Source organism: Malaclemys terrapin, chromosome 11, assembly GCF_027887155.1.
Source record: "Malaclemys terrapin pileata isolate rMalTer1 chromosome 11, rMalTer1.hap1, whole genome shotgun sequence".
Taxonomy (NCBI): domain Eukaryota; kingdom Metazoa; phylum Chordata; order Testudines; family Emydidae; genus Malaclemys; species Malaclemys terrapin.
Window position 1 is genome coordinate 8059173 of NC_071515.1, and position 15672 is coordinate 8074844.

General features: G+C 44.3%; 1 protein-coding gene across 4 annotated transcripts in view; it reads left to right on the forward strand.

Annotated features, from left to right (window-relative positions):
* TRAF3IP1 (TRAF3 interacting protein 1) overlaps window positions 1-15672 on the forward strand; it is a 119904-nt gene that overhangs the window by 36194 nt on the left and 68038 nt on the right. For 3 of the 4 annotated variants that reach the window (XM_054044073.1, XM_054044075.1, XM_054044074.1), the window contains exon 8: window positions 5689-5790. In XM_054044073.1, the coding sequence (XP_053900048.1) occupies window positions 5689-5790 (102 nt within the window). Of the gene's footprint in view, window positions 1-25; window positions 128-5688; window positions 5791-15672 lie in introns of all 4 variants that reach the window. The other variant, XM_054044076.1, reaches the window with a different exon arrangement.

Genomic DNA, 15672 nt, shown 5'->3' on the forward strand with positions numbered 1-15672 from the left:
CTCATTGTAAACTATTTTATGTCAGGAAGAAAGGAAGCTAGTAAAACTGCCACTAGTGCCTTGGTTGAGAAAGCAGCTAGTATATTAAAAGAGAAAGCTGAGTCAGTCACTACAATGCAAGAGCCAGGTAAGAGCAAACAATGCTTGGTATGTCATGGCTGAATAGGGTTTAATAATGTTTTATTAAACACTCCTGCAATAGCAGTGTTTTCGTTGTTTACCTTTTTATCTAGTTGATGTAATATAGGAATTACTATACCAGATTAGCTCAGTGGTCCGTATAGTCCAGTATCCTGTCTCTGACAGTTGTTTCTAGCAGGTGCTTCAAAGGAATGTGCTAGAAATCCTCTAGTGGACAATTATGAAATAACCTGTCAACAAGATATATTTATTCCTAAAACCATTAGTGGTTGGTTTATACTCTGATGTATGAGGGTTCATATCCCTTGTGCATGTAAATATTATTTTCTAATATATCTGGATGTTTTCACCATCCATACAAATGTCTATTCCTTTTTTGATTCTTACTAAGCTCTTGGCCTCATGGATATCTTATGGCAGAGATATATAAATTGTGTGGTGTTCCAGATTTTTAACAGTTTTAAATTTGTTGACTTTCAGTTTCTGTGCATGTCCCTGTGTTCTTTTCCTATGAGCAAAGCTAAATAAGAGCACCCGATTTACTTTCTCTGTACTATTCATTACATTGTGTACCTCTATCATGTCCCCTCTTGTTTCTCCTCTAAACGGTCCTAATCTTTCCAATCTCTCTTTACAGTAGTCTTTCCATGCTTGTAATCTTTTTCATCACCTATTTCTGGACACATTCTACTTCTGCTGTAGTTTTTGAGGCAAGGTTGACAACTAAACACATTATTCCAACGAAGGCATACCATTGTTTTATATGATGGTATTATTTTCTGTCCCATTCTTTATATGTCCTAACAGTTTGTTTGCTTTTTTGACCATGGATGCTGTTTCCCGAAATTGGGCCAGCTAATAAGCTTAGGGAGGACTAATGACCCACCAGAGTTTGGCAGAAAGCAGCACGTTTATTATACTGATTGCTGTGCCTGTCCTGGGAGTGTGAGTGCAAGTGTGTGTGTGACCCCCGCCCCTTTTCTTTTGAGTTTAGCTATCAGTATAATTAACATGCTGCTTTCTGCCAAACTCTTATGCAGTGTCCATGCATTGGGTGTGTGAGTGCTGCCTAATTAGAGTCCCAGACACCTTGTTTACCTGGGAGCTCTTCTGATGTTTCAGCTGTTTAACCAGCCCATTTATCCCACAAGCATTCCAGGAGAGATGGGGAGGGGGAAAGCCACTTCACAGGTATTCAGAGAGGGAGAGGAGACAAAAGCGGGGGGGGGGGGGGGGAATGTAACAGACCTTTTGAGCATAAAGGTTATACATAGCATAGTTATACAGTGCATACAGATCACTGATACTTCTACAACACTCCGCCCCTTGATCTATGATTATTACAGTAGTTGTTGTTGTCGTAGGGCACAGGTGATCTGTTGCAAACAAACCAAACAATTATAACCAGGTGAATATAACTAAAACACAATTGATTAAACACCAGATATAATATAAACACAAATACAAACAATCACAATTATAATAACTGGGAATACAATAAAACCATCACCATTACAATAATTGGGTACATTGACAAACAAAATGGGGCTCAAGTTTGATGCTGCAATAGCCATCAAACAATAAAAGTTAACCCTAACCCTTAAATGCACACAACAAATAAGATTTGAAGAGTACCACAGTTGTTATGCAAGGTTAAACTGATTTGGAAGATACATAGTGTCAAGGCTGTATCCCCACTTTGAACTTTAGGGTACAAAATGTGGGGGCCTGCATGAAGACTTCTAAGCTTAACTACCAGCTTAGCTTTGGTCCGCTGCCACCATCTTAAGGCTAATTTCCTTCCCTGGGAAGCCTTGAGAAACCTTTCACCAATTTTCTGGTGAATACAGATCCAAACCCCTTGGATCTTTAAAACAAGGAGAAATTAATCATTCCCCTCCTTCCTCCCACCAACTCCTGGTGAATACAGATCCAACCCCCTTGGATCTAAAAACAAGGAGAAATTAACCATTCCCCTCCTTCCTCCCACCAACTCCTGGTGAATACAGATCCAACCCCCTTGGATCTAAAAACAAGGAAAAATCAATCAGGTTTTTAAAAAGAAGGCTTTTAATTAAAGAAAAAGGTAAAAAGTTATCTCTGTAAAATCAGTATGGAAATTAACCTTACAGGGTAATCAAACTTAAAGAGCTCAGAGGACTCCCCTCTAGTTTTAGGTTCAAAGTACAGCAAACAAAGATAAACACTCTAGTAAAAGGTACATTTACAAGTTGAGAAAACAAAGGAAAATTAAGACGCCTTGCCTGGCTATTTACTTACAAGTTTGAAATAGGAGAGACTTGTTTAGAAAGATGTGGGGAACCTGGATTGATGTCTGGTCCCTCTCAGTCCCAAGGAACGAACAACCCAAACAAAGAGCACAAACAAAAGCCTCCCCCCCCCCCCCCCGATTTGAAAGTATCTTGTCCCCTTATTGGTCCTTTGGGTCAGATGCCAGCCAGGTTACCTGAGCTTCTTAACCCTTTACAGGGAAAAGGATTTTGGAGTCTCTGTACACAGGACAGCTGTTACCCTTCCCTTTATAGTTATGACACATAGTAACAGAGAACTTAGTTTAAATATCAGCAATTTCACCAACATTTAGTTGCTAAAATGTTGCAGAATCCTCTATTACTAACAGTTATTTTCAAGAGGTCTTGGGGGGAGGGGGAGAGCAACAATTCCAAGACCTGAAAGACGGGGCCCTACAATTACGGGCCAAGGTAAAAAATCCCACTAGGAGGTGATAATGGGGGCCCATGAACAACCCTTAAGGGCTTGGGGAAGTAGAACCAGGGTGCATAGAGGAAAGTGTGGAATTAACAATGCAAGAAAATGTTACTAACAATACAAATGTATTAATAACAAAAATCAACAACAAAATGATTATTAGAGAACCTAACAAAAAATAAACCAGATGCATTGGGGACCAAAGTCTTTTGGACAGAGGTGGATGTGATAGATAATTTGGTTGGAGATGTGGGAAGTAGAGAAAGAAAAAGGCATTTACCCTGTCTAGTGTAGTATCCCCTCTCTCTCTTTGGACCCAGTGCTAGCACAGGACACCCACCAGAGACAGATACAGAACATGGAACACTGAACACGGACTTTGTCATGACGCTATAACCATGGTATTTCTGTAACTCTTTAGCTGGTACCAGCTCTTCTGATGTTCTGGTTCGGAGGCTGAAAGATAGAAGCTTAGAAACAAATTAGCACAGTGCTCCCACTGAAGCAGACCCTGCTTGTTTGAGTTGTCTGCGGTGTACCCATTTTTTCTCCAGGGATTTTGCTAACTTTATTGCTTGCTCGGGAGTCAACTCGGTCTCTGCCATAGTGTGTCTGGTACTTGGAGCTTCCCTGCCACCTGCGGGCGCAGGCCCATAGTTTCGGACCACCCTTTGGATTGCCACAACACAGTGTCTGGGATCTGGCCATCCAGGGTCCGGATCTGGGGGATCTGGATCATACCAGATATCCCCGTCTCAATCATCATATGGTCCCACACCCCTCTGGGCTTTCACCCCAATGGTGGCGACCCAAGCTGAATAAGCCCCCCGGACCCTGTTCTCCCGGGTGGGCCCCTTCAGGACCAGATCCTTCAGGCAAGTAACTGCCTGGCTCAGAGTGGCATTCTCTACTTTCGCAGTCAGAACCTGCGCCTTTCACATATCCAGTTCCTTATCCAACTCATGAATTGTACTTCCAGGTGGAACTGCCCCTGGCATCCAAGGCTCTGCCCATTTCTTTTGGAGTCCTTCTAACAACACCCTAGGCAGCGGTGCCGTTCCCCAAGGGGGAGTGTCTTCTCACTCAGGCTGCTTTGCCTTTTTCTTCCCCTTGCCCCACAGTGGCATACTTAGCAGCAGTGTCCTTTTCTCCCTGCAGCGGGTTGCTAGCCTACCACTTTTTCACGCAGGCTTGAGCCGGACCCACCCAAGAGAGCATCGGGGGGCACCAGGGGACCCCTACTCTTGGGTCAAATCCTCCACTAAGCTGCCCGCATTCTCCACCATTAATGTTACCCGAAATTGGACCAGCTAGTAAGCTTAGGGAGGACTAATGACCCACCAGAGTTTGGCAGAAAGCAGCATGTTTACTATACTGATAGCTAAGCTCAAAAGAAAGGGTGGTGGGGTCACACTCACACTCGCATACTCACGCTCCCAGGACAGGCACGACACTGGAGATGTCAGGATTCTTTAAGGTAAGTGTCCCACAGCACAGCGATGGACGGTGCGATGAAGGTAAGGCTTCCCGAGGCACCATGGAATGCAATGCAGCGAACCGCTGTCCAGGCGAAGGGCCTTTACGGGAGGTACAAGCTTGTGAGTGCACTTCTGAGCACATGGCCCTTTCCCCTTTTAAGGACCTGCTCATCATGGCCTGCGACTAGAGATGACTTGGACACGTCTGGTTGTTCACACTCCACCTTGGGCAATGTCCATGCATTGGGTATGTGAGTGCTGCCTAATTAGAGTCCCAGACACTTTGTCTACCTGGGAGCTCTTCTGATCTTCCAGCTGTTCAACCAGCCCATTTATCCCACAAGCATTCCAGGAGGGAGGGGAGGGGGAAAACCACTTCACAGGTATTCAGAGAGGGAGAGGAGACAAAAGGGGGTGGGGAGAGTATAACAGACCTTTTGAGCATACTGGTTATACATAGCATAGCCATACAGAGCATAGAGATCACTGCTGCTCCTACAAAGATGCTCAGTGCGCAGAGGTTTTCATTGAGCTGGCCACAGTGATGCCCTACATCATTTTTCAGAGTGGTTGCAGTTAATTTAGCACCCAGCAGTGTGCATGAGTAGTTCATATTATTCGGTCCGATATGAATTATCTTGCATATTTTAAGTGTTCTTTCATTATACATACATCTGGGAAATTAGTTTAAGATAGTGGCCATATGAAATTCTCTTCCACTGTTTTTAGCATGGACTGTACCAAAAATAATTGTACTTCTATGTAGCATTAGAAAGTTGGATAATAATCAGGGATTAGGCATTTTGTTATGTGATTAATTTCAAATTGTACAGTGCACATATTGCATATTTTTGTAGTAGTTACTGGATAACACTTCACAATTTTATGACTGAATACCATTTAATGGCAAGTTATTGGAACTGACTCAGTCAGTTATTTGCCATATAATCCGGAAAGCATACTTTAGTAACTGCTTAGGTTTTACTAGGTAAATACAGTATCATTTAACTACTTACCCTGCTACTAAATGATACTATATATTTGTAAATAGCTCCTGAATATAATAAACTTTCTTGTGTTTGTAACTTACATAGTTCAGTCTTTTGCTTCTTGGGATGAAAAACTTGCTGTGGTGATTTTTTTGTTTGTTTGTACTTCACTAATTATGTGAAAAGCCATTGTAAATTTGTAACTTTCCTTATTTGCACTCAAGATATTTCTTTAAACCAGAGTAATCCTTAAACAGGTAGTTAAGTGGACTAAATATTTAGCACAGCAATTTATTCTAAACTTTTATTATATCATTAATTTCTTTCTCTTGTAAATTCTTTTATGCTAGGTGTACTGGAAACAAATAGTCCTGCAGATAACGTTTCAGATGAAAAAGCAGCTAGCATATTACATGCAAAAGCCGAACCTAGACCTGCAATAAAACACCAAGGTGAGAAGAATAAAACCTTGTTCAGTACCTCAGAATTCCTTATTTGGATCTGTGCTCCTGAGTACATCTAATAAGTTAAGCTGTGGTTTTTTGGGTGCTTAATTCAGAGGCTCCCCTATAATTTAATCTCACTGTGTAACTACTAGTGAACTTCATAGTTCAGAAATCACACCTTTCCTAGTAAGGTCTTTACTCCCTACTGAAGCACAATGCCTTTCAAGTTCAAACTTGAAGATAGTAGGTGGTATGCTAATGAGTGGTAGAGATGAGTCACTCCACACCTGTTATCAAGTTGTATTCATGAATAATGCGATAATAGATTTGAGACCCTTGTTAGATATCCTAAAGCTTTATTTGTGGTCTATTTTTTTTTATGTGTGTCCTTCTTATGGTGACCAACCAACTATTGTTTTTCTCCCCACAAACTGTGCTCTGTTGCTGGCATGCTGTGAAGGGGATACAAACAATGCTGAAAGGGAGAGGGAAGCATGGTAACAGACTACATTGTTGTTGCACTTGGACTCTAATGCAGGCAGAACTGTCAAAAGAAGCAATCGGCATGCTCCCTTATTTCCGAGGAGACGCAGGGCAGCTGCACCCCCATCTTAATGACTGTTCCCATCCAAGAATTGAGTGATTGCAGGATGTCCCCATTTGTTAGTAAGGCATTTGATACGGTCTCGCATGATATTCTTATCGATAAACTAGGCAAATACAAATTAGATGGGGCTACTATAAGGTGGGTGCATAACTGGCTGGATAACCGTACTCAGAGAGTTGTTATTAATGGTTCCCAATCCTGCTGGAAAGGCGTAACGAGTGGGGTTCCGCAGGGGTCTGTTTTGGGACCGGCTCTGTTCAATATCTTCATCAACGACTTAGATATTGGCATAGAAAGTACGCTTATTAAGTTTGCGGATGATACCAAACTGGGAGGGATTGCAACTACTTTGGAGGACAGGGTCATAATTCAAAATGATCTGGACAAATTGGAAAAATGGTCTGAGTTAAACAGGATGAAGTTTAACAAAGACAAATGCAAAGTGCTCCACTTAGGAAGGAAAAATCAATTTCACACATACAGAATGGGAAAAGACTGTCTAGGAAGGAGTACGGCAGAAAGGGATCTAGGGGTTATAGTGGACCACAAGCTAAATATGAGTCAACAGTGTGATGCTGTTGCAAAAAAAGCAAACATGATTCTGGGATGCATTAACAGGTGTGTTGTGAGCAAGACACGAGAAGTCATTCTTCCGCTCTACTCTGCTCTGGTTAGGCCTCAGCTGGAGTATTGTGTCCAGTTCTGGGCGCCGCATTTTAAAAAAGATGTGGAGAAATTGGAAAGGGTCCAAAGAAGAGCAACAAGAATGATTAAAGGTCTTGAGAACATGACCTATGAAGGAAGGCTGAAAGAACTGGGTTTGTTTAGTTTGGAAAAGAGAAGACTGAGAGGGGACATGATAGCAGTTTTCAGGTATCTAAAAGGGTGTCATAAGGAGGAGGGAGAGAACTTGTTCACCTTAGCCTCTAAGGATAGAACCAGAAACAATGGGTTTAAACTGCAGCAAGGGAGGTCTAGGTTGGATATTAGGAAAAAGTTCCTAACTGTCAGGGTGGTTAAACACTGGAACAAATTGCCTAGGGAGGTTGTGGAATCTCCGTCTCTGGAGATATTTAAGAGTAGGTTAGATAAATCAGGGATGGTCTAGACAGTATTTGGTCCTGCCATGCGGGCAGGGGACTGGACTCGATGACCTCTCGAGGTCCCTTCCAGTCCTATAATCTATGAATCTATGTTCAAGTGATTGGGTTTCCCCCTGCGTATCTACAGACTGTTGCAGCCTGCTAACCCTGTACAAGATTTTAGAGCAAATTCCATCTCCTCATCCTTATTTCACTATTTTAAAAACCCACTTAAGAGTTCCTGAGGATTACAATATAAGAATACCTAATTAACAGGGTAAGTAGATACTGTAACCAAATTAAAATTTACAAACAAATAAAAAATGCAGGCTAAACGGGCTGCAACAGTCTACAGATACGCAGGGGGAAACCCAACCACTTGAACAAATGGGAACATCCTGCAATCACTCAATTCTTGGATGGGAACAGTCATCAAGATGGGGTGCACCTGGCCTGTGTCTCTCCTGAGATAAGGGAGCATGCTGATTTCTTCTTTTGACAGTTCTGCCTGCATTAGAGTGCAACAATAATAGTATGTAGGTATGTAGACAGGGGCTAGTGGGAAGGTTGATGCCACATATGCAGGGGATGAAAGTCTGGTCCCATTACACCTGTGGCTTTAAATAAGGCCTAGTAGGTATCTCACTCTAATGAAATCTAAATGGCAGTTGACCATCTTTCACAGCTGTGAGAACTCCCCAGGCCATTTTCCTTGCATTTTGTTGCGTATAGGAAGCAGTATATATTGCATTCCTGGAGAAATATATTCTAATAATTTTATACCCTTTTTTTAATTTGAGTGTGCATAAGACTAACTCACAGAGGTTTGGGATCAGATCTTAAATAGGATGACTCCATTGACTTCAGAATGTTTCCTTTGTGGTTAGTTCAGGGTCCGTATGTTGACACTACGGAGACTATACTGGGATAGCTAGGTTGCTGTCAGCGTATGCAGACGAAAGGGATTTTTCCATTGGCGTAGGAACACCAACTCCCCAGGCAATGGTAGCTATGTCGAAGGAAGCATTCTTCTGGGTATGTAGTTGTATCTACATTGGAGGTTAGGTTGGCATAGCTACAGCACTCAGGAGCATGTTTGTTTGTTTGTTGTTTTTCACCCCCTGACCAATGTAGATATGTTGACCTAACTTTATTTTTGTATATAGTTAGGGTTAACAGTTAGATAGTGTTAGTGGATAGTTAGTGTTCCCTGGTGATGTCCTCACTGGGGTTCAAACACTGTCCTTTGTATGGATGGGCGACCCCCATATGTAGTGCTTGCTTTGTTTCAGCAAGGCACACCTTAAGGAGCACTGTTTGGCTTGTAAATTTTTTTAAAAAGCGAACTCAGGTGGTGTGAGACCTTCACCTCAAGCGGCATCTACTTGAACAGGCCATGCAGTCTGATCCCGTCCTGAGGCCCTCCTTGGCCAAAGATCACCCTCCGGCTTGGAAAGTGCTACTGCCTCTTGTTCTGAGGCAGGCACCTCGCCAAAGAAACGGAAGAGCCGTTCTGTCATCAGCGCCAAAGAGGAGCTCTCATAAGACCAATCGGAACCGCTCCAGGACACAGGGTGACTCCTCTGCTGCCTCTGGGAAAAGCATGGATTGGCCTGCGGCCGGTTCTGGGGCCTGGGATAGCACAGGTACCTCTGACCCTTCCCCAGTACTGAGTGAAAAGTGCAGAAACCCTGTACCATTGACTCTGGTCCCAGCCTCTGGATGTCTATTGAGGGAGTTGCCAGTACCAGTCGTGTCCATGTCATTGGCATACCAGGCAGCCGCAGACCTTCTCTGCCTTTCGGTCCCAACCTCACCGTTGGTTCAGACTTTCCCAGGGCTGTGCCCCCTATGCACCTCCAATGGAGTGAGCCGATGAACCCTCATTTCTGTCAGCACGGTATCCAGACGCTCCTCTGGTAGGGATGGAACTGGTACTGGAATCAGTGTGGGGGACCTCAGCACTGGGACCCACTTTGGCCCTGCCCATTCGAAGCTGCAAATGCACCCTTGGCAGCTCTGCCCCCTTTCAGCGTCTGTGCATTTGGGTGCTCTGATACCGATGTTTGCACTGTGACCGACACTGTTTGTGTCTCAGGCATGCTCGGTACTGACAGTACCACCTTCATCAGGGGCACTGATTCCCACCACATTCTGGGCAATGGATGAATCGGACCACCTATTGGCTCCTCTGTGCATCGCTCTGCCTGTGTAGCCAAGATCCCAGGGCTCTGATTCTGGGGTGGAATCGTCGTCCATCCCACTCTGATGAACGCTGGGGGCCGATGAACAGTGGACCAGTATGGCCCCCAGGGTTGGCATGTGCTCTATGGCCAGGAAGGAAGTCCCTGGCCTGGCCCCTACTAGCCACCATTGCACTACTTGTATCAGTGGCCTTGGACTCAGTGGTATGCTTCTTGGTCAGGGAGATCCTGCTGAAAAGTGAAGTCACCTGCCAGGTCAATGGTGATGGTTCTGGATCAGCCACAACCCCAGGAATCAGTCATCTTCCTACCCAGAAGGAAGTCCTCCCAGTTACATCTTCCCGGGAGCGAGAGCGAGTTTTGGTTCAGCCAAGACCTTCATCCTTGTCGCTGGATGATCCTGTGTTGCTGGGTTCGTCCTCCCCTTCTATCCAGGAAGACTTTAAGGCATACCATAAGAACATAAGAATGGCCATACTGGGTCAGACCAAAGGTCCATCCAGCCCAGTATCCCGTCTACCGACAGTGGCCAACACCAGGTGCCCCAGAGGGAGTGAACCTAACAGGAAATGATCAAGTGATCTCTCTCCTGCCGCCCATCACCACCCTCTGACAGACAAAGGCTAGGGACACCATTCCTTACCTATCCTGGCTAATAGCCATTAATGGACTTAACCTCCATGAATTTATCCAGTTCTCTTTTAAACACTGTTATAGTCCTAGCCATCACAACCTCCTCAGGCAAGGAGTTCCACAAGTTGACTGTGCGCTGTGTGAAGAAGAACTTCCTTATATTTGTTTTAAATCTGCTGCCCATTAATTTCATTTGGTGGCCCCTAGTTCTTATATTATGGGAACAAGTAAATAACTTTTCCTTATTCACTTTCTCCACATCACTCATGATTTTATATACCTCTATCATACCCCCCCTTAGTCTCCTCTTTTACAAGCTGAAAAGTCCTAGCATCTTTAATCTCTCCTCATAGGGGACCCGTGCCAAACCCCTAATCATTTTAGTTGCCCTTCTCTGAACCTTTTCTAATGCCAGTATATCTTTTTTGAGATGAGGAGACCACATCTGTACGCAGTATTCAAGATGTGGGTGTACCATGGATTTATATAAGGGCAATAAGACATTCACCATCTTATTCTCTGTCCCTTTTTTAATGATTCCTAACATTCTGTTCGCTTTTTTGACTGCCGCTGCACACTGCATGGATGTCTTCAGAGAACTATCCAAGATGACTCAAAGATCTTTTTCCTGATTAGTTGTAGCTAAATTAGCCCCCATCATATTGTATGTATGGTTGGGGTTATTTTTCCCAATATGCATTACTTTACATTTATCCACATTAAATTTCATTTGCCATTTTGTTGCCCAATCACTTAGTTTTGTGAGATCTTTTTGAAGTTCTTCACAGTCTGCTTTGGTCTTAACTATCTTGAGCAGTTTAGTATCATCTGCAAACTTTGCCACCTCACTTTTTACCCCTTTCTCCAGATCATTTATGAATAAGTTGAATAGGATTGGTCCTAGGACTGACCTTTGAGGAACTCCACTAGTTACCCCTCTCCATTCTGAAAATTTACCATTTATTCCTACCCTTTGTTCCCTGTCTTTTAACCAATTCTCAATCCATGAAAGGATCTTCCCTCTTATCCCATGACAACTTAATTTACGTAAAAGCCTTTGGTGAGGGACCTTGTCAAAGGCTTTCTAGAAATCTAAATATGCTATGTCCACTGGATCCCCCTTGTCCACATGTTTGTTGACCCCTTCAAAGAACTCTAATAGATTAGTATCAGAGGGGTATCCGTGTTAGTCTGAATCTGTAAAAAGCAACAGAGGGTCCTGTGGCACCTTTAAGACTAATAGAAGTATTGGGAGCATAAGCTTTCGTAAGTGAGGTTACTTGAAGTGAGGTTCTTACCCACGAAAGCTTATGCTCCCAAAGGTGCCCTCTGTTGCTTTCTAATAGATTAGTAAGACACGATTTCCTTTTACAGAAACCATGTTGATTTTTGTCCAACAATTTATGTTCTTCTGTGTCTGACGATTTTATTCTTTATTATTGTTTCAACTAATTTGCCCAGTACTGACGTTAGACTTACCGGTCTGTCATTGCTGGGATCACATCCTGAGCCCTTTTTAAATATTGGCGTTACATTAGCTATCTCCCAGTCGTTGGGTACAGAAGCTGATTTAAAGGACAGGTTACAAACCATAGTTAGTGGTTCCGCAAATTCACATCTGAGTTCTTTCAGAACTCTTGGGTGAATGCCATCTGGTCCCTATGACTTGTTACTGTTAAGTTTATCAATTAATTCCAAAACCACCTCTAGTGACACCTCAATCTGTGACAATTCCTCAGATTTGTCACCTATAAAAGCTGGCTCAGGTTTGGGAATCTCCCTAACATCCTCAGCCGTGAAGACTGAAGCAAAGAATTCATTTAGTTTCTCTGCAATGACTTTATTGTCTTTAAGTGCTCCTTTTGTATCTCGATTATCAAGGGTCCCCACTGGTTGTTTAGCAGGCTTCCTGCTTCTGATGTACTTAAAAAACATTTTGTTATTACATTTTGAGTTTTTGGCTAGCTGTTTTTCAAACTCCTTTTTGGCTTTTCTTATTACATTTTTACACTTAATTTGGCAGTGTTTATACTTCTTTCTATTTAGCTCACGAGGATTTGACTTCCACTTTTTAAAAGATGCCTTTTTATCTCTGACTGCTTCTTTTACATGGCTGTTAAATCACAGTGGCTCTTTTTTAGTTCTTTTACTGTGTTTTTTAATTTGGGGTATACATTTAAGTTGGGCCTCTATTATGATGTCCTTGAAAAGTGTCCATGCAGCTTACAGGGATTTCACTCTAGGACCTTTTACGCAGCATAGCCGTTCGCCCAAGAGAACATGCATAAACCAGTGGACATTTTACAGCCTGTCATCCCTGGGAGTGTGGCCCTGCTGATCAATGATGCATTCCTTGAGCTGTCAAGAGCCCTATGGAGTACATCAGCATCGGTACTGCCAGTGGCGAAACGCATGGAAAAGCGATACTTTGTTCTCATGTAGTGTTTTGAGGCGTTCTTTTCCCTCTCGGCCCCAGACTCCCTGATAGTAACAGTGGTAATTAACAGGGCCCAGCAAGGTAGGTTCAAGTCTACCCCCAAGGATAGAGATTCCAAGTGATTGGAACTCCTGGCTAGGAAGATCCATACCTCATCGTCCCCAGAGATGTCAACAAACTTTACTGCCCATGTATGATTTCCTTAATTGATCAGCCACGCCTAAATTTGAAGAGCAGTTGCCTGAGGCCTCAGGTGGGGAGTTCTGGGCATTTGCTGCAGAGGGCTGTTTGGCTGCCACAACATCCCTGCAATCCGCCATTGATGTTGCAGTTACTGCAGTCAGGGCCATGGCCTTAGCAGTAACCATGAGGAGGGCTTCCGGGTTGCAAAACTCTGGGATCGCTCTAGATATACAGCAAGCCATAAAGGACTAGCTCTTTGACAGCTCAGTCTTGTTTTCGGACTGGACGGATGACACTTTGCACTCCTTCAAGGATTCCAGGGCTACTTTGTGGTCCTTGGGAGTGTTCATGCCGTCCGCACAAAGATGCCCTAATGGGTGGTGCAGCAGCAGCAATATTGCCCGCAGCATTCCTTTGTGCAGCCTTTCCCCCTGAAACAATGGGACTGGCCTAGAAAGAGGGATAGATTCCACAAAAGAAAGCAGTTGGGCTCAGGCTTCAGACAGTCCTTAGGCCCTCCCTCGGTGCAGGCTAAGTGTCCATTGGACTTTTTTGTCCAGAGCACTGCTCCAGTCGTTCCTCCGTCCCCCTGCCCCTTTTGGGACAGGGTTGGTCCGCTTTTACCTTGCTTGGGACTCTATTACCTCCAAAAGCTATTAGATCAGACTTTGCACACTAATTTCTCTCCACACCATATTCCCACCCCCCTTCTCTGTCCCTATTCAGGAACCCCTTTCGTGAGAAACTGCTCATCAAGCAAGTCAACTCTCTGTTGAAGTTGGGAGTGGTGGAGGAAGTTCTGCCAAAACAGCGGGGCCACAGTTTTTACTCCCAGTACTTCCTGATACCGAAATCCAAGGGTGGGATGAAACCTAGTCTTGACCTTCGCAGCCTGAGCAAATTAATCAAATACCTGAGATTCCATATGGTCGCTGTATTGGCCGTCCTCCCTGCACTAGTCTCAGAATGACTAGTTCACAGCTCTGGACTTTCAGAATGGGGACTTCCATGTGGGCATTCTGTTGAGCCACAGGAAGTTTCTGTGTTTCTTAGTAATAGAATTCAATATACAGTTCTCCCTAAGTCTTCACCAAATGTATGACGGTGGTCATGGAATATATCAGGAGGAAAGGAATCCACATTTTCCTGTATCTCAACAACTGGTGGTTGAAGAGTGGCTCCAGAAAGGATGTTCTCGCCCACGTCAACATCATGTTGCATTTGCTTCACCCTCTGGGACTCATTTTAAACACCTCAGAGTCAATCTTGGCTCCCACTCAAAAAGTTGAGTTTATTGTGGCCCTGTTAGATTCTACGAGGTTGAGAGCATTCCTGCCGACTGACCTCTTCCAGGCAATTTACCATCTCTGTCTCAGTCTGCAATCCCAGCCGTCCACAACAGTTTGTGTGTGCCTGTGCTTGTTGGGCCACATGTCTGCCTGCACACAGGTGGTCCAGTTCGCCAAGTTGCACCTTCTGCCCCTTTCAGATATGGTTCAGGACAGTTTACTGCCCTGTCCTGCAGATTGGTTCACCTCCCTCCATCAGTCCTAGATTCCCTTCACTGGTGGGAGTCCCCACACAATGTGTGCTAGGAGTCCCCTTCGCTAGGCCCTCTGACCAAGTCAGTGGTTATGGACACTTCCCTTGTGGGTTGGGGTGTGCATCAGGACTCATTGAGGATGTAGGGCCTGTGGTCAGAACAGGAAGCCTTCCTCCATATCAATGTGCTGGAACTTCGGGCTTTCCACAATGCATGTTGTGCCTTCCAGAACTGCATCAGACATTCGGTGGTTCACATACTCACAGACCATACCACCACAATGTACTATGTGAATAAGCAAGTGGGGGAGCATTCCAGTTTACTCTATCTGGAGGCGATCAATCTGTGGCAGTTTTGCATTAAGGAAGACATCACTAGAGCAGCAGTCCAGTCGTTGGGGGTGAAAAATCGTCTTGAGGGCCATCTCAGTAGCGTTTTTCCCTGAGCCACAAGTGGTCCCTGGAGGAGAGTATTCTCCAGGTCATCTTCGCAACATGTGACACCCCTGTGATCGACCTGTTTGCAATGAGGGGAAACAAAAAGTGTTGCCTATTCCGCTCCCAGGGCGGCCTCAGTCCGGGCTCCCTCTAGGATGCCTTCCACTGCAGCTGGCAGTTGGGTCGTTATATTTTCCTCCCCTATCCTGGTCATCCCACAGGTCATCCTCAAATTTGAGGTGGATCAGGCCAAGCTCAGACTCCTTGCTCCAGCATGGCAGAGACAGTGCTGGTTCTCAGACCTCCTTGCTCTGCCACTTGAGTTTCCCATATCACTTCCTCTCTGTCCAGATCTGCTTGCTCAGGACCATGGCTGCACTTTCTATTGTGTGATCAGCTCCCTGCACCTTAGTCGTGGCTGTTATGTGGCTGAATGAAGAGGAGGAGCAGTGCTCTGCGGCTGTCCAAGAAGTCCTACTCAATCACAGGAAGTTCTCCACTCGGACTGCCTACTTAGCCAATATCTAATAGGAAATCTTACTTGAGCTGTACTGAGAGACATTTCTGTTGTTCTAAAGGGAGTTTAGGTTAAATGGTTTCCATCCCTTTGCTGGCAATGATTATTTTCTTAAATTTTGCTAATTAGCGATAGGTAGGCTTAGATGTCTGATCACATGGGGTATTCAGTACCTTTTCGGTTTACTTTAGGAGTTATCATTCAGAGAGCATTAATCTATTGCACCCAGATAATCACAGTGGAAT